This window comes from Lemur catta, chromosome 16 (assembly GCF_020740605.2).
Source record: "Lemur catta isolate mLemCat1 chromosome 16, mLemCat1.pri, whole genome shotgun sequence".
Classification (NCBI taxonomy): domain Eukaryota; kingdom Metazoa; phylum Chordata; class Mammalia; order Primates; family Lemuridae; genus Lemur; species Lemur catta.
The window spans coordinates 30903938-30928228 of NC_059143.1; the positions used below are offsets into that span (position 1 = coordinate 30903938).

Genomic DNA, 24291 nt, shown 5'->3' on the forward strand with positions numbered 1-24291 from the left:
GGGGAAATTAATTTTGAGCCTGTAAAATCAGGAGTTTAGAATGAATGATTTCTAAGTTCTCATGCAGCTCTTCATATTCTGATCTAAAAGTACTGACATAGCAAGTAATTGAGATTATTTATCTACCTAGATTTCATAGTTATATAAGTTGTGGTTATCAATTTGCAGTTGTGAATGTGTTGTGTTCAAGTCATTTCATTTTTTCTGTAATGTGTATGCCTAGAGTAAAGCATTAGACAGGGCTTGCCTGATGTGAATAATGAGGCTGGGCGCTTAGATTTTGTTGTTGTTTGACTAGTACTTGCTTCTTAAGTGTTTAAGACAGACCTTCTGAAAAACAACTGTTTCCTCACCCAAAGCATGATCCATTTGCCTTGCCTTATACCAGAGAAAATATGCTTTGATACTTGGTATGGTCTTAACTTGTTAATTTACCGGAGAGAGTATACTTTGATACTTACATTCTTAATTTAAAATTATACTTAAATTACTTTACAATTTTAAGAACAAAATAGTGCCTGCATTCTCACGTGCACGTGACTAGTGTGTGCTTGCTCACTCACATGCACACACTCTCTCTTTTTCTCATTTTTCTGGTTACACATTATAAAAAGTTCAGTTAGATTGTTACCCTCTCAAAACATTTTGAAATTGTCTTAGGTGTAATAAACTTTTAAAAACTGGGACAGAATTTATATGCTCCCTATTTCCATTTTCATGCAAAAGGTATAGAGATTGTGGATATAATGCTTATATTTCTCACACTACCATTTTAAGAAAAGAAATTAGTATTCAAATAGGTGAGGTTTAAGTGGTTAGAACTGAGTGGTTTATTTCTTCTTGCACTTTATTTGATTTTTTAAGCCAGTGAATTTATTATGATTGTTTCTAATTGTTGAGAAGACAGTTGGCTTAACAGTAAAAAGTTGTACATAAATTTTAATATAATAGCAAAGCATGGTTACTATGCATTGTACCCATAAGCCTAAATAAGTAGCATAGTGACAGTTTGTAAACTGCAATGTAAGACAGTTGATTCAGTTATAGAACTGCTTCAGTCATGGTTGCCTGGGGATACTGAGAGAAGAGGACTGTGAAATGAGGATTCACTCGTTGAACTGTGAAAAGATGGTGTTAGATAATTATTAAGCAAAGAACCTCAGCTCCAAGCTGGACTTAATATTCTTATTCTGATTTATGGCTCAACTATGAAAGTTGAATTCTAACTACAATATGAATAACTGAAGTTTAAAAGCCTGCTACGTTTGACAGTTTTTGAAAGCCAAATCCTTTCAGAATGAACTTTAGTAGAATTAACCTATTTAATGATTTTATATCATTTTGTGAACATGCCTAGTTTTCCTTTGAGGCAAAATGAGTATGAGAAAAGGAAAGAACTTTTTCTCAGTTCAGGTCTTATTTTTTATAACTTGGATTTCTTAGACTTCTAATAGGGAGAAATGGGATGCATTAAAACATACTATTTCCTACCCCACATCTTCCTTATTCTCCCATCTTTCCCATCTCTAAATTTCTCTAGTTAATAAGTTTCTTTCCATTTGAATTGATTTATGAAAATAATAAGAGGCTAAACTTCTGGGGCATTTATTAAACTTTCATTGTCCATGACCCAGCCTTTTAATGGTTGTGGGCCTTCCTTGAACAAATTTACCCATTGTTCCCATCTGCTCTGTCTTTCAGCTTGTCATATAATAGGAGTTTTATGACTAGAATACATATCCACCTGGGGTTTTGGATGTGACTACCAAGCTTTAGTGTTTGATTTATATTTGAATCCATGTCTTTAGACAAGAAAGGTTAGTGCAAAAGCATGCTTCTCCACTGTCTCCGTTTCATTTTAGCAGCTCTGCTTGATGCCTTTGGAATGTGCTTTAGTTTCTGTCAATTTGATTAAGAGGAGGCAAAGAGAAAGTAATGACTATATGAAAAATGCTTTGTGGTCTGCGTGACACGGATAGGTTTGGTAATGTTGAGTAGAGTGTACAGGTGAGCACTGCCGCAGTGAGGGTGTGGTAGTGTGGTGGTGTTTCAGGCTGAACCTCAGAGTGCCTGTGTGGGTTCACTGTGGGTCCAGCATCCAGACCTCAGGTTTATTGCAATAGGAATTAGATTTTTTAGTTTGTCTTGGAATAATTAAGTTCTTGAGATTAGGTTCATGCCAACCACTTCAAAGAGTTATTTATAATCTAGAGCTGCAATGGTTAATATAATAGCTACAAATTACATTTAAATTTAGGTTAATTAGGCTGGGTACAGTGGCTCACACCTGTAATTCAGGCACTTTGGGAGGCCAAGGTAGGACAATATCTTGAGGCCAGGAGTTCAAGCCCAGCCTGAGCAACAGCGAGACCTGTCTCTACAAAAAAAAGAAAAAGAAAAATTAGTCGGGCGCGGTGGTGCACACCTGTAGTCCCAGCTACTTGGGAAGTTGAGCCAGAAACATCAGAGTTGCTCTATCGCCATAACCACATTTTAAGTGCTCAAAAGCCCGGTGTAGCTAGAGGCTATCTATTGGACAGTGCAGATATGGAACATTTTCGTTATTGCCAAAAGTTCTCCTGGACAGTACTGATCAGAGTGCCAATTTACTCACTTGTAATGGGTGAGTACATCTTTCGGGTAAGCTTATTACTTGTGTCTGCTATGCAGGGCACCATTTTTCAAGGTACCTTAGAAAGTAAATTAGTCTTCGTGAGATTGTTGATTTCTTAGTGAGCCATGAAGCAGTTAGAAAGTTTTATGAGGTATTTCTCTCAGTTTGGGGAAATCTAAAAAGGACTTTCTCTCTTTATAGTTTCAGTATTACTTGAATGTGCTGGTTACATTACATCTTTTGAATAAACATTGAGAAATTATCACAATCACAAAATAATTCTTTAAAATTGAGATTAAGATATTTTCTAATATGACATATTTAATTTTCTGAAGTAGGATTGAAGTTTATTTTAAATTATTTTGTAGCACTCTTTGACCCACTGAAATATTTGCCCTTGAAAGAAAATATTTTGCATTGGTGCATTGCATCAAATAGGTACTTGTCTCCAGGTGTTGCTTCCTGAGATTTTAGTCTTATGTATGTGGACAAGTCCTCTTTATCCCCACCAAAATCACTTGGCAGGTCAAAGTCATGCTTTAAACGTTGGAGACCAAAAAAAGTATATTACTAAGTTCCTGATGTCATTATTAGTGCCATGATGACTAACAATAATTATTTTTATAATCATCTTGTATGTATAAAGTGCTTTAATATCAATGAAACTTTTAGCATAGATTGCAAACTAAAATGGAAAAGGGATTAAGATCATGGCTCTGGAGATTATTTTTCATTCAAGTTTCAGTTGTGTTTCTTGTTTGGCTGTGGTCTTGAACTAGCTGAAATCCTTATCTGTAAAATAGAAATAGTAGTTATATCTACTTTTGGGGATTATTATGAAGACTAAGTGATTATTATGAAGACTAAGTGATTAAATATTTAGCATACTGCCCAGCAAATACTGAGCACTAATAAATGTTAGCTGCTGTTATGACTTTATTTTATTTTTATTTGGCTCTGACAAGTGTAGGATCAGGACTGGTAACCTACATTGTTTTTAAACTCATGAAAAGATGGACATTTAGAGAAGTTAAGTGGTTTATTTACGGTTATAGGTTTGGTAAATTGCAGAACCAGGATCTTGTGTGAATCTCTTAACATAGATAAGTGTCAGTGACATATGCTTAAGATTTAAGGATTGAGAGAACTTGTTTGCATGAACTTGTTCGTATTCAGAAGATTAAAACTGAAACTAGGAGAAGAGGGAGCTAGAATACGAAACAATGTATTCGCTGCAGGTCCCCAGATACAGTATCAAAGGTGATGTCTAATAACTCAGTAAATGGCGACCTGTCTGTGGTAAGCCCCCATTACATATGTGTGCTGTGAATGAATTGGAGTTATGAATGATACTTATGGCTTCAGTTGTTACCAATACGTTCATTAAAACCAATAAAAAACAGTCAATCTTAACATTTCTTTTCACCATAGTCAGTATAACCTCAAAGGACAAAGACTGAGGAGGAAAGGAAACATGATTGTGAAAAAGGTGTATATTGTTCAAAGAAACTATTAATAGGATAGGGCCTTCGGGGTACAAACACACGTAAGAACCCCATGGTAAGTATATAAAAGACAAAACTAACTGATGCTATAAAATTATGGAAACATTCTAGAGCTGTGGAGAGGAAGCAGCTGATATTTTATTCCTGTAATCATGAAAAATGGTGCAGCTAGAAAGTTAGTAGTGATTGTAATGAAGTTTCATTTATTCAGCTCAAACTTTTGTCAGAATACTGCCTTGATCACAGGATCATTTTTCAGAGACTGAGGGAAAGAGGACACTGCTTCTCTAGGCTAATTATAACAACTATGAAAGAACTGTTTGGTGAAAGGAAGTAATAGGAACTTTGGAAAAAACTAAAGATGTCGCATTGTACTTTGGGATTGCAACTATAGTCAAGGAGAGGAATAATAGTCCAAGTTAGAAATAAGTCAGTTTGTACAAAGTTTGGAGAAAGGAAAGACATTCCATTGATTTGAGACTCTAAAAGGTAAGATAGACCCCCCCCCCAAAACCCAGTGATTCTCAAGGGGGTGATTTGGCCTGGACATGAGAAGGCTGTGGGTAAAATTGTCTAAAATTTGGAAGGAAAAATCCTTAAGGATAAAAAAATAGTTTTTTATATTTTTCCTTTTGTTTTGAATGGACTAAAAGCACATTGAAGAAGTAGGTCTATGGTAGACAACCCATTTGATTTTTTTGAGTTTTGTCTTCTTTATCAAAGTGCTATTCAGCCTAGGAGAGTTTGCCAAATAATTTAGTTAAGTGGTAACTGAAGCCCGAGATTGGTGAGAAGAGGTAGTAAAAAGGCATTCATTATAGATTTATTCAGTTTCCCTAGTCCTGGCAGACTAAATGCCAGTGTTTTAAAATTATATATGTATGTATTTAAATTTTTATTTTTATTATAGAACAATTCAAAGAGAAAAGTACACAAAAGTATGTAATACTCATCCATATTCACTAGCAGGATTGAACATATGTTAACATTTTGTCTTGTTTCACATCTTTTTAAAAAAAGATAAAAAATATCACAAAGATTTCCCTCATTCTTTCATTTTGTAATTTGCTTTTTTATTTTTTTAAACTTAATGCTGGTTTTTGATACTTTGTTGATCTATATGGCTCGCGTGCTTTCATTTAAACTGCTGCATGTTATTCGATTGTATGAGTAAATCCAAACGACTTCAACTTTTTGGTGTTTTTAACCAATACAATGTTTGATAGAAACTGTAGTTTCTGAAACAGTGTTTAATAGAAACAGTACTAGAGGCATCCTTGTTTTGTTCCTTACTTTAATGAGAATGGTTTTTACATTTAACCATTTGGTAAGATGTTGGCTATTCTTAGTATATTTCTTTCATCAGGTTAATAAAGTCTTATTTTACCAAAATTTTACATGATGAATGAATGATGAAACTTGCCAAAAACATTTTGGGGTTCTTTTGATCACGGCTTTTCTCTTTTAATTTAACATGTAGACAAGAGTTCCCACAGTGGCATGCACCTTTAGTCCCAGCTACTCTAAAGGTTGAGGCAAGAGGATTGCTTGAGTCCAGGAGTTCAAGTCCAGCTCGGGCAACACAGTGAGAGCCTGTCTCTTTAAAAAAGTTAACAGCTGGGTGCGGTGGCTCACGCCTGTAATCCTAGCCCTCTGGGAGGCCCAGGCGGGTGGATCGCTCGAGATCAGGAGTTCAAGACCAGCCTGAGCAACAGCGAGACCCCGTCTCTACTAAAAATAGAAATAAAAATTATCTGGACAACTAAAAATATATATAGAAAAACTTAGCCGGGCATGGTGGCGCATGCCTGTAGTCCCAGCTACTCGGGAGGCTGAGGCAGGAGGATCACTTGAGCCCAGGAGTTTGGGGTTGCTGTGAGCTAGGCTGACGCCAGGGCACTCGCTCTAGCCTGGGCAACAAAGTGAGACTCTGTCTCAAAAAAAAAAAGTTAACATAGCAGGCCCAAGGCTGCTATCTTCAGAAAGGCCTGCTTGCAAATGTGGCCCTTGATTGGTTTCTGAGAACTGGGTTTCTGAAACAAGTCCTAACTGATACATGTTTTACTGTGCCTAGACCGTACAGTGTGATCTGTGGTGAACACTTGCTTTCTTTCTGGGAGTCTAGAATTTTGGTAGTTGTGAGGCAGAGAATGCCTGTGTGACCAGCCCCCAATAAAATCCCTAAGCTCTGAGTCTCCACTGGGCTTTCCAGGGCCACATTTTTCCTGTTAGAGAAATAGGGTGTATCTCTTCCCTGGCGGGGAGGAGTGAGCATAGAAAGCTTGTGTATAGATTTCCCCAGTCCCCACTTATGTCTTTTCCCTTTACTGACCCATCCAAATGTATATCCTTACTGTATCACTGTCATAAATCTTACCTGTTGATTACAACTGCCTCTGAGTCCTATGAGTCCATCTGGTGAATCATTGAACCTGTGTGTGATCTTGCGGGGGGGGGGGGGGGGTGGGTCTCAGTAGCAATAATTTGGTGGATTTACATTAATATTCTGTGTTAAACTGTTCTTCCATTCTTGGAGTAAGTCCTGTTTGGTAATTGTTTTTTTTAAATTGCTTAATATAGTTTGCTAATTTCTCCTGAAATTTTGCATCTATATTTGTAAGTCAAAAGTGCCTATAATTTCCCTTGTTTTCATTGTCCTTCTCTAGTTTTGGTATCATGGTCATATTGGCTTCAGCAGGTTTTGTAGAATCAGCTTATAAAACCACATGACTTTCAAAAGGGGAAATTCTTCTCTATTCAATGTTAAGGCTTATTATATGGCTATGGTCTTACACTAATAATAACGTCTTGTTCTTTTCTTCATGTTTTGATTCCTTGACTTAAATTTTATGTCTTTATTGTTTTATTTTGAGATACTTATTTCTAATTTTCTGTATCTCATTTTCTGGTGGATGTATTCTGTTGTTATAACGACTGACTTTAGCTTTCATTGGATTATGATTTCAGATGATAAATTTATCTTTTGCAAGGTTTACCATTCTAGATTTTTATACCTATTTTTCTGTTATTTTGCATTTTTAGCTGTTTGTTGTGGGAGGATTTTCAGTTTTTCTTAGTTTTCTACGTTATTGAAACTGGAATCAAGCCCAATGTTATTTGCTTATCTGCAGTTGATAGAGGAACCTGGAGAATGGGTTTTAGAATTGTGTTTTACAAAGTGATTTTTGTTGTAAGTTTTACATCATTTCTTGTTACAAATCCTAGAATAGGTTATCAAATTGATGATTTATGTGGATTTTTAAATCTATACCCATGTAATGTTATTTTGTAGTTAGATTTTAGAGAAATGGGAAATATGAAAGTATGCAGGGAGTTGTCTTAAAAAATGAAGGAATTACCTTCTGTTTTATGCTTTCAAGATTGATAGAACTATCAGAACTATTGGAAGATTTAAATAGTAATGAGATACATTGTAACTGGGGAGAAAGACTGCTAGTCAAGACCCCTGAGTTACAGATCTCAGAGTCAATTATTGCATAAGCAGTTATTTCTGTATTTTTGGATATTTTTCATTGTTAAAATGTGGTCAGTTGAACTTCATTATATCTGCTAATTATAGGAATAATAATAATGCCATCATTGTTATATTTTTAGCTATTCTGAAAAGGAAAATTAACCTCAGGGACTATTTTGTTTATAGGTTATAGCAAGTTAAGTATACTTTCCTTGGATTCTGAATACATTTCTGCCTTGAAGAAGTTGTATGAAATAATGTTTATGAATAAACTGGCATTCTGGATAAATTAATAGAATAAATTATTTAGAAGGGCCTATTAATAATCTTTTCCCCTTCTAATAATTATGTAATTTAATGTTTTCCCAGGATAACACTAAGTTTCTAAAATTACTTTCTATTGAGTCTGTATGTTAGGGCTTTTCTTGGGAAGTTGATATTCTCTGTAAGAAATATCTATACTTAGTTAAGTCTTCACTTAGGCACCTCACATAAAGATTACCAACGTTTGTTACCTTACAAATGAAAACACAGAATCCTGGCTATAAAATTTGGGTTGGGTGGAAGAGTCTCATATTTTATTTTTTTAAATGTTTTGTAAATGACAATAATAGACAACAAAATTATGCTGAAATTATTGAAGGCTATTAAACTTATTCAGTGGCACCACCGACATCACCAAATATACCTCTTAGCTATAGGTTTTTGTATAAATTTGTAGTATAGCTTACATAAACTGTTCATTTGATTTGATTCTGTGTTGCCATTCTTTTGTGTTATAACAGAAGGGTTTGGAAATAGCTTTATTCCTAATGCTACAGGGTACCATCCTTTTTATTAGTTACTTGGTTTGCTTATTGTTATCTAAGGCTGTCAAAACTTTTAGATTTGTCTTGGAACCAATGGTAGCAAGTAGACTAAATTAGTTTTTGCCAGTGTAATATTAAGCCCTAAAAGAGTATTGATTTATGTTCTGTAAATCTATTGTCTGTCTTTACAGCTATAGTTTCTGCCAGAAAAATAGAAAGTAGTGTGCTTTTAAGACAAGATTTATCTCTGAGAAGTTTAACTAAATGAAACTTTTATGAGGCAAATACTACTCTTCCTGAATAATAAGATTTACATGTAAAGTTTGAAAGTAAAATTGAAGATTTGTGGCCAAGACTTCATTAATCAGGAAGATAGAAGAAACTCTGATGCTTGCTAAGAATTAAATACTCAGGCATGTACATGCTCTTTAACACACATGCACATACTCATAATTCCTTTTTAAATCTCAGTAGTTCAAATGAATTCTTATATACCACTGCATGTTGTCTTACGTTATAAATTACTGTATTTGATTTAAAACTCATATTGTCTTATGTTTTTTGAAGAATCACACTTTTTAATAATAGAAATTTATGAAAGAGCCATAGTGCATCATGCAGCTATATTAGCAGACCAATAATGATACTCTGTTTAAGAACTTAACTCATTTAGCTCAGTTCTATTCTAGGCTCAGGGAGGCCTTTGAGTTGAAATAGAAAATTATGGCCCTTAACTTGAGGGAATTCAGAGGAACAAGATATGAAGTAGTTGAAGAAATGCAATCTGTATGAGCTTGCTGGAAAAAATATTCCTATATATGGTAGTACTAGACATTTTTATGGACCAATATGGCTACAGATGTTTCAAGAGAGAAATTTTGAACATTAATGTAGGTTCTATGGATTTGAAAATTTTCTCTGTCAAGTGACAGAGCAGATTTGTTTTGTTTATTTTTAAGTGGCAGAAAAAAGTAGAAAAAATACAGCTTTGTCAATATTTTTTCTTGGATTCCCTAGGAAAGCATATCTGTGTCTGGCTGAAGCATCATATCTATTGCGCTTTTTTTTTTTTTTTTTTTGCAAAGTCCCTTTATCTTGCAACTCTCTCAAAGTTTTTTGAATAAGATTTGATCCATAAAGCCTATAAATTTCCACTTATAAGACTTTTTATTAAGCACATGTTGAAAAATAGTAACATCACCTAATTTATATGTGTCTTTAGTTTTAGTTGGATCTAGTTGAAAGGCACTTGGAAGAAAGAGAGAGAACAATCATGTTTTCATGCTTTGTTCTCATTTAAGATGGTAAAGTTAGTTAAATTGATCAGACAGACTTTATTCTTTGAGTTTTTATGATGAAGTAAAATCACTTTATTTAGCATCGTTTTTATGAATACTAATCTTTAATGGTTTTCTCAAAAGAGATTTCTCCACAATTGTTTTTAAAATAACTTTAGCTTTTAAATAACTTTTATTTTTTTGTTATTACAAAGATAATATACATCTTCTACAGTGGTAGAATATTGTTAAAGCATTGAGACAATTATGAAAATCACTCCTAATCCACACCTGAAGATAACTATCATTGATATTTTTATAAGCATATATATTATGTATGAATGCGTGTGCATTTATTTTTAAATTGGGATCATAATGTGTGTATGTTTAATTGAATCCTGCTTTTACACGTAATAGTGTCTCAAAATTGTTCCAGATCATTTAAGATATACATCTATAACCTCATTTGTAAAGGCTGGAGGGTTTTGCATAGTGTGGATATATCATAATTCATTTCAGCAATCTTTTGTGTTTAGATATTAAAAATGCTTGGAAACCTTTGCTGTTATAAAGCCACTGTCTACTTTAAATTTCCTATTGGTTTGAAATGAAAAGTGAGTATGTGATTGCCTAAAATCAGGATAAAAGTTTAGGGAATATCTTCAAATTCTTTCATTTCATCAGTTAATATTCTGACTTATGTGCTTATTTTGTTTTCATAACTAGGTATTATCCTCCTTGAACAATCATACCATCTGTTAATAAAAAAAACTAACCTACTTTTTATAGCATCCGTGTACTTGAACCATGTATCTGGCATTGTTTAATATTAATAAATGTATATTGATTGATGTCTGAGGGAGGGAGGGGTGCGAGAGGTAAAATCTTACCTATCGAGTACAATGTACACTATTCTGGTGAAGGACACACTAAAAGCCCTTACTTAAGCATTGTATAATTCATCCATGTAACAAGAACAGTTGTACCCCCTCATATTTTGAAATAAAAATTAATTTTATAAAAAGATGACGTAGGTATATGAATATGAAAGAAGCTGGCCAAGGCAAAATTTGTAAAGCAGAAATCATTTCTTTCCAGTTTTCTTTTGAGTCAGTGTGTGTCTGTATGTCTTTTTGTCTCTTTCTACCCATTTACCTTCTACAGACTTTTAGACTTGAAACAGATAAACATTGTTTTTCAGTCTTCCTTACTCTTTCCGGTATAAAAATCTAGATCATGGTGAACTTTAAGAAAGCTGATTCCCAGTGTAGTATCTTATACATATATAGATCTTCTCACTTGCCACTCTGAACAAAACTTTATTTATTTAATAAATAGTTATTGAGGTCTATGATTCTGGTCTCTCTAATACTTGAGCACATTAAGTTTGCTGATGTGCTGACAAACAAGTGATTTCCTCTCCCTGGAAAGTTTCATCCTGTTTTTTGGCTAATTCCTTATCTTTCAAGTCTGCCTAAATGTTACCTGTCTGAGATACCTTCTCAGGACTTCCCCCGACTCCCACTATTGCTTTCATGTCACTGTTTCAATTTATAGTTACACTTTTAAGTGCTTACCGTATGAATGACTCACCCCTTTCCACCTTGAAGTTCTGTGAGGGCAGAGAACTTGCTTATATTGTTCAACATTCTGTGCTTATCTCAAGGGCAGAGGATATGATGGTAGTTTGTTACTTACTAGCAATCAAGTAACATATATTTATGTTCAAAGTGTATAAATACTAGGGGAAATTAACCAAGGGCAAGAATCATTTTTTTCCCCTCCAGTTTTCTTCTGAGTGTTATTCTCTTCCTCCCCTAATTTTTCTCCTCTAAATCCCCAAAGCTCTTGGGCAGAATTCCAAAGTATGTAAACATTGTTTTCTATCCTGTCACCCATCCACATAGAAAGTCTTTCAATAAATATAAATAGTCATTGAATGAATAAGTGCTAGGTTGTGTCAACCATTCAGAGTGCTAGCACTCACGAAGTTTATAGTATAGTGAGATAAGAATAAGGAGCAATGAACTGTGAGTTGTGGTGATTGTGGACATCCATCTGTTTCTGAGATCATGCACTGCTTTGACATTCATTTTCCCTGTTGTTCTTAGTCTGTATGGAGTGCTGTAAGTTGGTCTACTTTTAGCGCTGTTCTTGATACTTTTATTAAACAACTCCAAATCTGAGACATCTTCCTCAAGCACATACTTTTGTTATTCTATTAAATCTGATAATGCATGGTTAGTACTCCAAGAAATTTACAGGGCATGTTGTTATTTGGTTCTTGGAGACCTTCTTATTTAAATAGCTCTTAAAACCCCTTGCTGTTTAATTATTGGAGCAGTTAAGTTAGGGCTTAGTTATTTTTGTGACAATGGGTTTTTCTTCCCAAACTCTGTATGACGTCTTGTGAATTCTGTACAAACCTTAAAAAGAGAGAATGTCACTTTTTAACCGATTTCTTGACCTATCTCCTTCCTAGAATGAACATCCTAGTGAGGATTATTTCTTCATAAGCAATGGAAACAGATTGAACTACTTTTACCCTGCTGCTTAACAGAATGCAGATTTTCTCTTTGGAAAGATGTAGGTCACTGACATTTCAGGCCCAGAATGAAATATAAAGTGTTATGCCAGTAATGAAATAGTAGGTCAGTACTCTCATCTATGCTTTGAAGTTCATTTTTGGTCTATAGTGTCTGTAGAAGTTCTTGGATTGGGGATAACTAGGAGCTGCTTTGTGCTGGTGAAAACCACCCAAGTCTGTCTACATTGTTATCAGCACCTACAAGAGATGCAGTGACATAGATTGTGGGCTAATTAGAATACCTGCTTACAACTTGTATAGTGCTTTATAGTTTCATAAAATTTTATAAAATTTCTAATAATATTTTTAATCCAATTACTACTTGTTTCATCTGCATTGAGCCTTAAAAGTAAAAGGCCTTATGATTTGAAGAACTGAAAAGAGACTGTAGTGTACTGAGTTAGTTGGAGAGTTAGATTATTTTGAAGAGAAAGACAGAGGCTAATCATTTAGCAATTGTCATAGCTAATTCTAGACTTTCCCTGTTGCCTAAAGTCCAGCCAGGGGCTGACTTTGCCCTCTCCAAAATCTACCCTCCTCCTCCTTTGTAATCAAACAATTAATTGTGTTATGTGCGTGGACTCTGATAAATATCTAATAAGTGCTGTGCTGTAGCTAGTCTCTAAGGGTGGCCCTCAATGAACCATGCCTCTTCATAGTCACACTCTTCTACATTAGATCTATACTGTACTGTGACTCGTTTTAACTGACACAGTGCAGCAAAAGTGGTGCTGTGTCTGTTCCAGGCAACAGAGCATGACAGCTTTTGTTTCTGCACTTTTTGGGAACATTGAGCTACCGTGTAAGAAATTCAGCTATTCTGTTGAAGTTACCATATTGAAAAACCACTTGGAGCAGCACTGAGAATACATGGATGAAAAGAGAGGCCCCACCACCCTGTTATCCCAGCCAAGCCCACCCTTTTCCACTCGGTGTTAGACATGTGAGTAAAGCCATCTTGGGTATTTCAGCTTAAGCCGCCAAATGACTGAGTCACAGTCTCTTGAGGAGTTATAAGTGAGACCAATAGAAAAAATTATTCAAATGTCCCTTAAGAAGATGACTTCTCCAAATATCATGAGAAATAACAAAATGAATGTTTTAAGATACTAAGTTTTCGGGTGGTTTCTTATGTAGTGTTAGGTAAATAGGACAATGGCTAGGAGACATCTTGAGTGGTAACTGTTCAGTTTTTCAGAAATTGTAAGATTAACTAAAACAGAAATATCCAGAATTTCTGCTCTCAATCTCAAAGTCTGGTGCAGGAGACAAACATGTAAATAGTTGTCATAACATAAATGAAACAGATGTTTCATTTTGCACTCAGCAATACCTTTCCCTGTCAAGGTATATAGATTTTCCTGTCTTTTTGATTATAGTATTTCATAGTGTGTGTGTGCCATAGTTTACTTAGCAGTTTCCACAATTGATGGACATTTGCTTTCTTGTATGTCTGATTTTTCTATATTGCAAATAATGGTGCACAAATGTGAATGTGTTGAGGATAATTTAAACTTGTCCTCCATAGTGGCTTTACCAATTTTAGTATTGCAATGCTGACCATACATTCTTTGGTAGCTCTTCGTAAGATTGAGAAAGGTCATATTTGATATTGAAATAGGAAAGCTAAGCATACGCTATATAGGAAGTAACACATATTAGCAGCAAACATAAATTCTGGGGCCCATGAAAATGACTTTAGAACATTTCTGATTTGTCTGGATAATTTAGTGAAGGAGGATAAAAGGCCTCATCATATTCTGTTCTGTGAGAGAGGTAATAATTGGTGTTAGTGTTTGGAGTCCTTGTAGGAATGTTGTCATGACGTGGACAATGAAGAGGTAGACAGCTGACACAGATAAGCTAGTATGTAATGTTTTAATGCCCAGTTTTGCTTTATGCTATGAATTTATTTAGAAGGAAAGTGAGTTTTGACACATTAATAAAGCTGATGTTTAATATTATACTTTCTACTACAAAACCTAGTTCTAATTTGCAGACCCTGGGACTTATCTTGAATTCTCTGTGGATTTGAAGAGTTGATGTATTATTATTTAATTTATAAAACTGAGAGTAGATTGGTATGTAAGACCTCATAGGACTCTACCAACTACTATGCTAGAAAGTCAAATCTTTGTTATCACTGTTTCCTAAAATTAAAGTGTGTTCCTATGTATGGAGCTTAAACCTTAGAGTATTAATTTGTAAGTCCCAGAGAAATGCCTTACTGTCTATAACTGTCATTTTTTATAATGTTTGTTAGACTGAAAAATGGGAAGAAAAGAGAAACAGTGGTTTATTTCCCATTCAAGAAACTATTCTTAATACAATTCCCTCCCTTTTTAATGATAAAAATATAAGAAATATAAAATGGGGATAATTCCAGGAAAGATTTCATTATTTTTTTAACATGTTAAAACATGGCAGATTGTGGACCTTTTTCAGAAAAATGTTTTTAAATTGTTTTTCTTTAAAAAAGAACAATCATTTACCTCTTGCCAAATTTCTTATCCTGATAACTATGCATATGGTTTTTGTTGTGTATAGGAATATATGATATGTGAAATTGACATTACCATCCTTTATTTTCCTTTCTGTTAGATCTATATTAAAATTTTCCCCATTGTATTTGTACTGCAGCTTACGAAAGCTCATCGACAGGGACACATGGTGAAAGTAGATTGGCTGGACAGATTGACATTTAGAGAAATAGAAATGATAAACGAGGTGAGTTGTAGCCTTTTTTATTTTAAAATATTTTCTCCAGATTTCTAAGTTAACAATTTTTTGATAATTGTTTATTGTTGGGTATCTCAGAAATGTGGGATTATCAACTTAACCTCTGTATCTCTGAATTCTATGCTGATAAGTGGAAGATTTGGGATATCTGCCTTTCTTATTATTAAATGTAATGTCAAACCATGAAGTACGTAGTTGATATCCTAAGATGTACTAAATATGTAAGTGAAGCCCTTTCAGGCATGTTGCCTCACCTTGTGTGTTCTCTCTCATGTTCAAGTTCAAGTCATTGTTGAATAAATATTCCATCAGCATAGAGGTAGCTTTTCATTTCAGTTACCATAAATTATCTTTAGCAAGTTCTCTCTCCAATTAATATATCACTTGTCTTATGTACTACATGTAGGATTCTGCACGTTTAATAAAGTTGCGTGATTTAAGTAATTTTTTTCCTTGTCTCCACGTATTAGGCCAGTGTGTGTATGTTTAAAGATGACTTCAGTGAGAGTCTTTTCGAAAGTTGTAACAAAAAGAATTTTAGTTTTTGTATAGTTGCTTTAAAATACCAGACATTTGACCTAACGTTCGTTCTGTGCCTAGAGAACAGAATTAATAATCATATTAGTCAAATTAGGAGAGAAGGATATCAATTTTGTGATAGTCTAACTTTCAATGACCACCATAAGGCACAGCTGATTTAATTTATGTCCTCCAAATAGTTTTCAGCGGGTGGAAAGAGAGAGAAGTTTTTAGTTTATGGTGAACTATTGTTAAGAGTTAGATTTTACCATTGTTCTTTTTTTTAATGTATTGCTGTTTAACAAAATTTACATTCAATTTGAATATTTGGTATCTTTTCTAAATTTATTCAGAATACATTCTCATATTCAAACTGGAAGAAAGATTTACTTTTTGTAATTTTTATAATAGTCACATTCCAAAAAGTGTTTAATCAAAATGCTTGCTTATTTTCTTCTGTTCTTCAACTTAGGTACCTCTGGTGTAGAAAATGTAATGTTAGAGTTTGCTTTGCCTAGCCTTTCTCACCCTCTCCACCTCTATCCTTTAAAAGATAGGAGACCATTACCACAGTAGACTGTAATATGCTTTATAAAGCTGAATAATTTAAATAACCTCTTTAGAGCTTTATGATTGTATGCATTAGACTTAAAGCCATTTATAAAGCTGTTTTGGGTCAAGACTAATCACCCTTTCGACTTCATTGTATTTTCACTTCATCATCCCCATAGTACAGTCAAGGAACCTCATAATGAAGTTGTGGTCAACCATAGACCACATGGTGGTCCCATAAGATTATAATACTATATTTTTACTGTACCTTTTCTCTGTTTAGATATACAAATACTTACCATTGTGTTATAATTGCCTACAGTATTCAGTACAGTAGCATGCAGTATAGGTTTCTAGCCTAGGTAAATACACTCTATGATGTTTGCACAACAACAAAATTGCCTAATCATGCATTTCTTAGAGTATGTTCCTGTTGTTGAGCAAAAGGTTATACTTGGTAGGCTCAGATGGCCTCTGTCCTTAGTTGCATACTTTTTTTTTTAAGTTTTAGTTTTTGTTATACTTATTTCTGTAGTTAGATTAGTCATATTAGTTTGAGGGCGAACTTTGCTTAAAATTGTTAGAAGTAGAAAACATCTTTTATTTTTGGAATAAAATAGCTCTCCTGCAAATGTATGCAAAATACCTTTAAGATTTTATATAATAAAATCCAAATTACTGAATAAATCAAAAATGTTAAGTTTGAGGAGGCAGTTGTAAGTACACTGCTGAATAAAACAGGAGTGCTATATATAATAAAATAATAGTGCTGTATAAAATTTTACATGTATATAATGAAATAAAAATTTCTTATGTTTTAACTTGTATTTGATATATACATGTATTGCTGAATTGGGAAAAATACATATTGATAAGATAATGTTGAAAATGATTTTTTTATGAAAATCTCTTCTCTTTTTTTTAGAGTGAAAAACGAAGTTCTAATTTCATGTACTTGATGGTTGAGTTTCGATGTGTCAAGTGTGATGATAAGGAATATGGTATTGTTTATTATGAAAAGGTATTTGCCTTACAAATGTTTTTGGTCTCTAAAGTAGAGAGGAGGGGAAACATTAAAAAAAAATTACTCTCATTCCTGCTGAGATGAATTATTTGGTTGCAGGATAGCAGCAGACAGCTGTCAGCAGCAGCTGTTTATGTATAAACAAATCAAATCATATAGCTGCAACAAGATTACAAAAGCCAATCATTCATGTAATGTGGTTCTGGGTTATAGAATTCAATAAGTCAATAAGTATGCAAGTGATTAAAAACTTTTTGATTAATTGTTCTGCAAATTGGCAAGTAGGTCACTAAAGCAATAGCTTTATTTACAATTATTATTCATTTGAAATGTAAAAATAGGAAATCTTATTTTTTACATGGTAAGCTGTTGACTGTATGTAATGTGTTGGAATTCTGTACATGACCCCAACATAAGTATGCTTATTAATGACTTCATAAATGTTCATTTATTTATATAATATATGTAAAAGTAAGAAAATCATGTTACCATCAGGCTGAGTAATAACAAATATGCAGTTATGGATCTGCTCTGGTCTGCTCATTATGCAAAAGAAAGTAGTTCTGTGTCTGGTATGTAGCTTCTTGAAAAAAACTACCTTAAGTGCTTGCTGAAGAGGCTTCGTTTAAGTACTGTAGAAATAACTGTATGCATAGTATGAAACCTCATAAACTAGGTATCTTCTATTACAGTGGAAATAGTAGACAAGTGTTTAAGTCAGTGCAAATGATGACAGACTTTTGATACATGGAGTGATAGTGGATTAATGTTTCTTCTGGCATATAACCAAGCTTATATGCAGTATATTTGTTCATTAGGAACAGCCCCTTTAAATTACATTTGCAGTTTAGTGTTATTTGTTCAAGCTGTCACAAGTGATTTTTAAAAAATATGTACTTTTATAAGTGGGTATTAGAAAGGTTTTTATAATGAAGATTTTAGAGTTTGTATAGTTATGACCATTTTTTCAAGTTAATATTTATATATTGTTTTCCTTTAGCTTGTAGCCCTTTTACTGTAGTAAAAGAGTGGGAAATATTGACTTATTTTAGCCTTTTATTTTATAAATGATACTCCTTGGGGGAAAAAGAAAATACGAAGATAGATGATTTAACATTGTTTATTAATTTATTAGAAAAACTATATCAGAAAGGGAAGTATAGGTGAGAAATTGTTTTGTCACAAGTACGTTTTAGTAAAATCTCTTATACTATATGTAATTTCATTGAAACCAATATTTTCTGCCCCTATAGAGTTAATATTGCAAAATCATGCTAATAGAGGTGGTACTTTTGAACATCAGAGATGTGAAGGGTCTTTTGAAAAGACAGCTTTGATAGCAGATGAAATAATAATAGAATAGAAATTAGAAGAATTTCAAGTGTTTTTGAAATGGTTCTTGACCCCTTTCTGTTGCTTCCTGAAAATTGCTCATAAATTAATGCCTGTCTGCCCACCCTGTCATATTTCCACTTAGTGTAAAGATTGCTGGGCCAGTGTATTGAATCTAATGGAAATAGACTTTCTTGTCACCTGTCTTTTGTGACAGATAGCCTTAGTGAAGATTACTTGTCATAGTTGGGCTGATAAATGTGTTTTCTGGTGTTGTGACTGAGAACAAGCCTGTTAAACAACGGCTGTGGGAATTTGTGGTTTTCTGCAAGACTCAATTACTGAACTGAAGTAAAGTCACAGTGTTTCCCCTCTCTGAGTGTCTCCTGATTTTGTTGCACATATCTAAAATTGAATATATACTCACATTTGGAAAGTGATAGAAAAGCTTGATGTGTATACAATTGTGAGAAAATGAATTTTGACCTTAATTAGTTTAGCTGTTTCCAGTATATTTGGCAGTGACATTTATTATGCTGAATTACCTTTCTTGCCTGAATTGGATAAAAATAAAAGCCACACTCTTCAAAAATGATAATACTAACAAAATAAGTCTGCTTTACTTCTTAAAAATTGATTGATGTTTGTCAAGTTTGGATTGTGTTGAGTACCTGTCCCGCTGAGAAACAATGTTGCTGCTTCTCTAGCTATGTATAAATTTGAGTAATATTAACCCCCCCATTTAAAATTCCCCTTTTAATGGATCTTAATTGTGGTACCTTAAAAAGTTACCAACATCCACTTAGTTTTTCCAAATGATGCAACACATCCATTGTGCTGTATTGTAATTATTGTCTATGGTTTCTTGTTCTAAGTTTGAAAATTAGCACATATTTTTAATCTATTATTATGAATGAGGTTAATAAAAAGAACAAATAAAAACAATCTACTAATTTCCAGACCTCATTTCTATGAAACTATTATGATACAAATTTTTGTTAGATTTTATTTTTCTCAACACATTTTCTCAGCAACAAAAGAGGTAAAAAGTGTATATGTGTTTTATGGTAGTTGAAAGAAGATAAGGATTTTTAAAAAGAGAGGAATAATGTTCATTAAATAGAATTAAAATACATTGGAGTGCACAGTATCATGTATTGTTTCTTACCATTTGGTTAAATTTTCTTTTTTTTTTTTTTAACTTACTGTGCTGTAATCCAGGATGGTGATGAGTCATCTCCAATTTTAACAAGCTTTGAATTAGTGAAAGTTCCTGACCCCCAGATGTCTATGGTAAGTTATTTTGCAAGTTTTTTATGAAAGCACTTTTCTCTAGAGTGATTATGACTTAGCCACACCATCACACCATGCACTTTCTTTAAAAAAAAAAACCTAATATGTAACCAGTTTAGTTATCTAGAAGTGATTCGTAAGTTCACTTCCACTATCTGGAATGAGTTTCAGATGGAATTTTTACAAGGAATATTAACATCCTAAAAATAATACCAGGATGGTGTAGGGTTGTCAGGGAAGATTTTAGAGTGAAGGTGATATTTGAGTAGATAGAGGATGTGAAAACCTTGAGTATGTGGAGAGTGAAAGGTAGACATTTTAAGAGACTGGAATGGCATGTGCATGCACATGCATATTATGGCAGTGGGGGAGTTGAATTCATACTTAGTTTCCCAGTCTTGAACTGAGTACATACTTTTAAGTTACATAGGAAACTAAAGTTGTACCAGAATAAAACAGTATTATAAAATGGTCTTAAGTAAATACCTATTTACTTTTATATTTCTGACTCACTATTGAAATTTCCTTTTGGTGAAGTTTGCATTCTCAATTAATATTTTTAAATAATTTATAGGAGAATTTAGTTGAGAGCAAACACCACAAGCTTGCTCGAAGTTTGAGAAGTGGACCTTCTGATCATGATCTGAAACCCAATGCTGCCACAAGAGATCAATTAAATGTAAGATAATTTATAAAATATTAATATAAAAATAATTAAATGCACATTTTGGGGTATGACTGGTATCGTATCATTTCACTTGAAAATTATTCAGATGTACATTTTTTCCAGGTCGATGAACCCGATAGAATGTCAACAGTTTCACATATCTGCAGTTCTATTATTATTTGGGGGCTTTTAGTAAGTTTATTAGCTCTGAAGACAGAGCTACAAATAGTATGTGCTTTTATTACATAGCATTCTTAGAAACTGGCCCCAGGACATCGCCTGTGAGAGGACTTTGTATGTACACATGCATTGTTATGTACATGAACTTGCAAGAGAAGAGTTTATTGTTTATATTTTTCTTCTTTTGGTGTGTGTGGAGGGTGTTATTATTTTGGTTTGTTTTGTTTTGTTGGAATTAAATGAGTTGTATAACTATATACTTTTATATGGAGTATGACTTTCTTTTTTATTCTCACATTCTAGTAATATACTTTTTGGATGGATGAGTATAACAATTTTAGGTCTTACTTGGCAGGATGTACATTTTCCTTCTTGTATTGTAATTCTGTTATAGAAATATTTAAAGAAATGAAAAATTTTAGGTGAACTGGAAATATATAGGAATTACAGAGTTGATAAAATTAGTTCTTTTTCTTCTTTGTTGTAGATTATTGTGAGTTATCCACCAACCAAGCAACTTACGTATGAAGAACAAGATCTTGTCTGGAAGTTTAGATATTATCTTACTAATCAAGAAAAAGTGAGTGTCTTGAAAATATTCATATGTCAAATTTATCTCCAGATTGTTACTAATGATCAAGATGAGGGAACTGCCACGGAAATAGAGTCATTGTCATCTTTAAAAAAAAAATTACAGAGCAATATATGAATACTCAATTTTTAAAAATTACCAGGGTATACACACAAAGATTCACATATCTGTTGACATATAGACAATGTCTGAATGAGTTTTGAAGTCAGACTTTGGTTCAGTGTCTAGCATTACATCTTATGAGGTAGGGTGAGGCAAATCATTTTGGAAGCTTGATTTCCTTATTTTTCTAATGGAGACAACTCTCCTTCACAGGTAAGATAATAGAGATAAATAAGCTGGCCCAGTGCCTGGTACATAGTAGGTGCATCCTGTCTCATTCTTCTTACCTCTTTGAACCTGAGTGACTGGGGGAATGTTTACACTATTATAAGAACTAAATTACATTATTCTGGAGGAGCCATGTGCCTGGAAGGCGAGTATGAGGAATATAATTTGAAATATGGAAATTGAGTTGGTGGGGTAGTATACAGTTGGCATGCAGGAGAGAAGCTAGGTCAGAACTAGACGTTTGCTTTCTGTAATGAAACAGATAATGTTTCTGAGAGAATTGTGATGAAGTAGTGAGCACTAAACTTGAGTCTAGAGACTTAGTTTTGAGTCTCGCTGTTGCTACTAAGAAGCTTTTTGACTGTAGGCAAATTACTTCACCTAAGTGAGCTTTAGTTTCCTATGAGATGATCACATGATCATGAACTTTGTCTCTCTTTGTCTTTTCTAGTTCTTTTTTTTTTTTTTTTTTGAGGCAAGAGTTTTGCTCAGTTGCCCCAAGTAGAGTGCAGTGGTGTCATCATAGCTCACTGCAACCTCCAACCCCTGGGCACAAGTGATCCTCCTGCCTCGGCATCCTGAGTAGCTGGGACTACAGGCACACACCACCACACCTGACTAATTTTTTCTATTTTTGGTAGAGATGGCGTCTCACTCTTATTCAGGATCTTCTCAAACTCCTGACCTCAAGTGATCCTTCCACCTTGTCCTCCCAGAGTGCTAGGCTTACAGGTGTGAGCCACTCTGCCCAGCCTCTGCTAGTTCTTAAAATAGTCTGTAAAATCTTGGAAAAGAGGACCGAGAGCTAACTCTTAAGACACTATAATAACAGCCAGCATTTATTAAACAGCTGTGTGTACCAGGAATCCTTTAAATCCCATAACAACTCTATAATGTACATATTATTGTCACTGTTCTACAGCTGAGGAAACTTGAGCCTTAGAGAGATTAAAGAGTCTGTGTGGAATCACAAAGCTTATAAATGCTACCTCTTGATTGATATGCTCGCATTGATGAATTAGAAGAGAAAGGACTCAGTGAAAACATAGAAAAGAGAATTGTAGAGAAAACATTTGCAACATCATGGGTGTACCTTAGTAGGAATTCTGAAATGCATTAGGAGTAGAACAGAGTAGCATCAGGAAAATTAATATCTATGAGGAAGCTGTTATATAATTATGCAAGAGTGAATGAATTAATATGTTTACAATCTCCTGAGACAATCTTTACTTTGTTTTAACTTGTTTTTCTGAACCACTTGTATTTCTATTAGTTTCTGTAGTAAAGATAAAAATATGGTTACAGCTCATCTTAACTCCTCAACTTTTCCTCTTTATCATTTATTGATGCCTTGGGAAATTCTTTGTAGATGAATCATGTTTATTCTCCTTTATATCCATAATAAGAATGAGAGAGGAATTTTAAATTTACCATAGCTTTGAGTTTTATTCTCTTCTTCACTGAACAAAAGGAAATATTCATCAACAGAAGCACAAGTTTGTGATTTTATGTTTTATAAAAAGATTTAGTTAATATCATGATACTGTGTTAAATGAAGAATAACCTTGGTCACAGATATTGCGCCTTGAATGCAGCACAGTGTCATCTAAAATACACACCAAGATATCGAATTAAACCTGTTAGAATGTATAGATTCAAGAAGCATAGAATAGATTTACAGAACAGAACTTCCTTAGATAGAAAGGCTTGCAAGAAAAATTGTTTGTTTAAACAAGTAGTCACTTCCCACTGAAATTCAATTACTTCTAGATATGTGCAAAAGAAATAAAATACTCAAGTGATATAAAGTATGTGACAAGTTTCATTTAACTAGTTGATTTCAAGTTTTTGAAAGGTGAGTGATGAAACTTCAATTGTCAGGACATAGTAGAGGATTCCTACAACCACTACTATAGAGTCAACAGTATGTTTTAATGTTCCAGAGTCATTTTTGAGTAAACCAAACATATATAGGCTTTGAAGTGACCAAAGAAATTATTCACACAGCCACATTTGTATCCTTGTGATAATTTAAAATGGGTTTTGTAGAAAACAAATACTCTTATATCCATGCCCCTTAATTTATTTACACAAAGAAATTATTTCAGTCTCAGGCCCTCTGAAATTGTGACTTAGGGCCCAAATGCCAAACAACGTAGGGGTCAAAAGCTTTCCTAGAGAACAGAAGGCAGTGCTCAGAAAACAAATATGAGGAATAGGTTCTTACAAAGTTATACTTTCTATTTTTTAAATAGATTTAGCCTTTCTACCTATTTTATTTTAAATGACTTGTTTTAAGTATTCCAGATGAAAACCTTCTAGTCTAGACTTGATATACCTAAAAAGTTCACAGTAATAATGTCCAACCATTTAAATTTATGAAGTATTTTAAAATTTGTGGTCCACAGCAGGTAGGAAGTGACTCATTTCTGTGGAACCTAAAATGTGAATATTGTAATTTTTCAAAACTAGCTTTTATAATGGCCTTTCTTTTCATAAAAGTGCGAGTTGAAAATAACTTACATTGACTCCATACCTTTTGATTATGATGAGGGAACAAAAGCAGTAGGAAGAGTCACGTATAGTGAAGATAATAGAGATGCACTGAATGTTCTTATAAGGCTGCTCTGAGACAGTGACATCAGGACAATAATCATATTTGTGTCTCCTGGCAAGAATTTGATGGTGAACCATAGCAGAAATGAATTTAGTTCAGCAAGCATTTATTACCAACTGTTGGCCTAGCATCATATAAGGATATGGACTTTGAGGTATCATGTCACTGTATTCATATAA

At 33.7% G+C, this 24291-nt stretch overlaps 1 protein-coding gene across 2 annotated transcripts in view; it reads left to right on the plus strand.

Annotated features, from left to right (window-relative positions):
* PIK3C3 (phosphatidylinositol 3-kinase catalytic subunit type 3) overlaps window positions 1-24291 on the plus strand; it is a 106030-nt gene that overhangs the window by 17712 nt on the left and 64027 nt on the right. Inside the window, exons 5-9 of one of the 2 annotated variants that reach the window (XM_045527268.1) lie at window positions 14908-14994; window positions 17003-17098; window positions 19655-19726; window positions 20301-20405; window positions 21061-21153. In XM_045527268.1, the coding sequence (XP_045383224.1) occupies window positions 14908-14994; window positions 17003-17098; window positions 19655-19726; window positions 20301-20405; window positions 21061-21153 (453 nt within the window). The remainder of the gene's footprint in view (window positions 1-14907; window positions 14995-17002; window positions 17099-19654; window positions 19727-20300; window positions 20406-21060; window positions 21154-24291) is intronic. The other variant, XM_045527269.1, reaches the window with a different exon arrangement.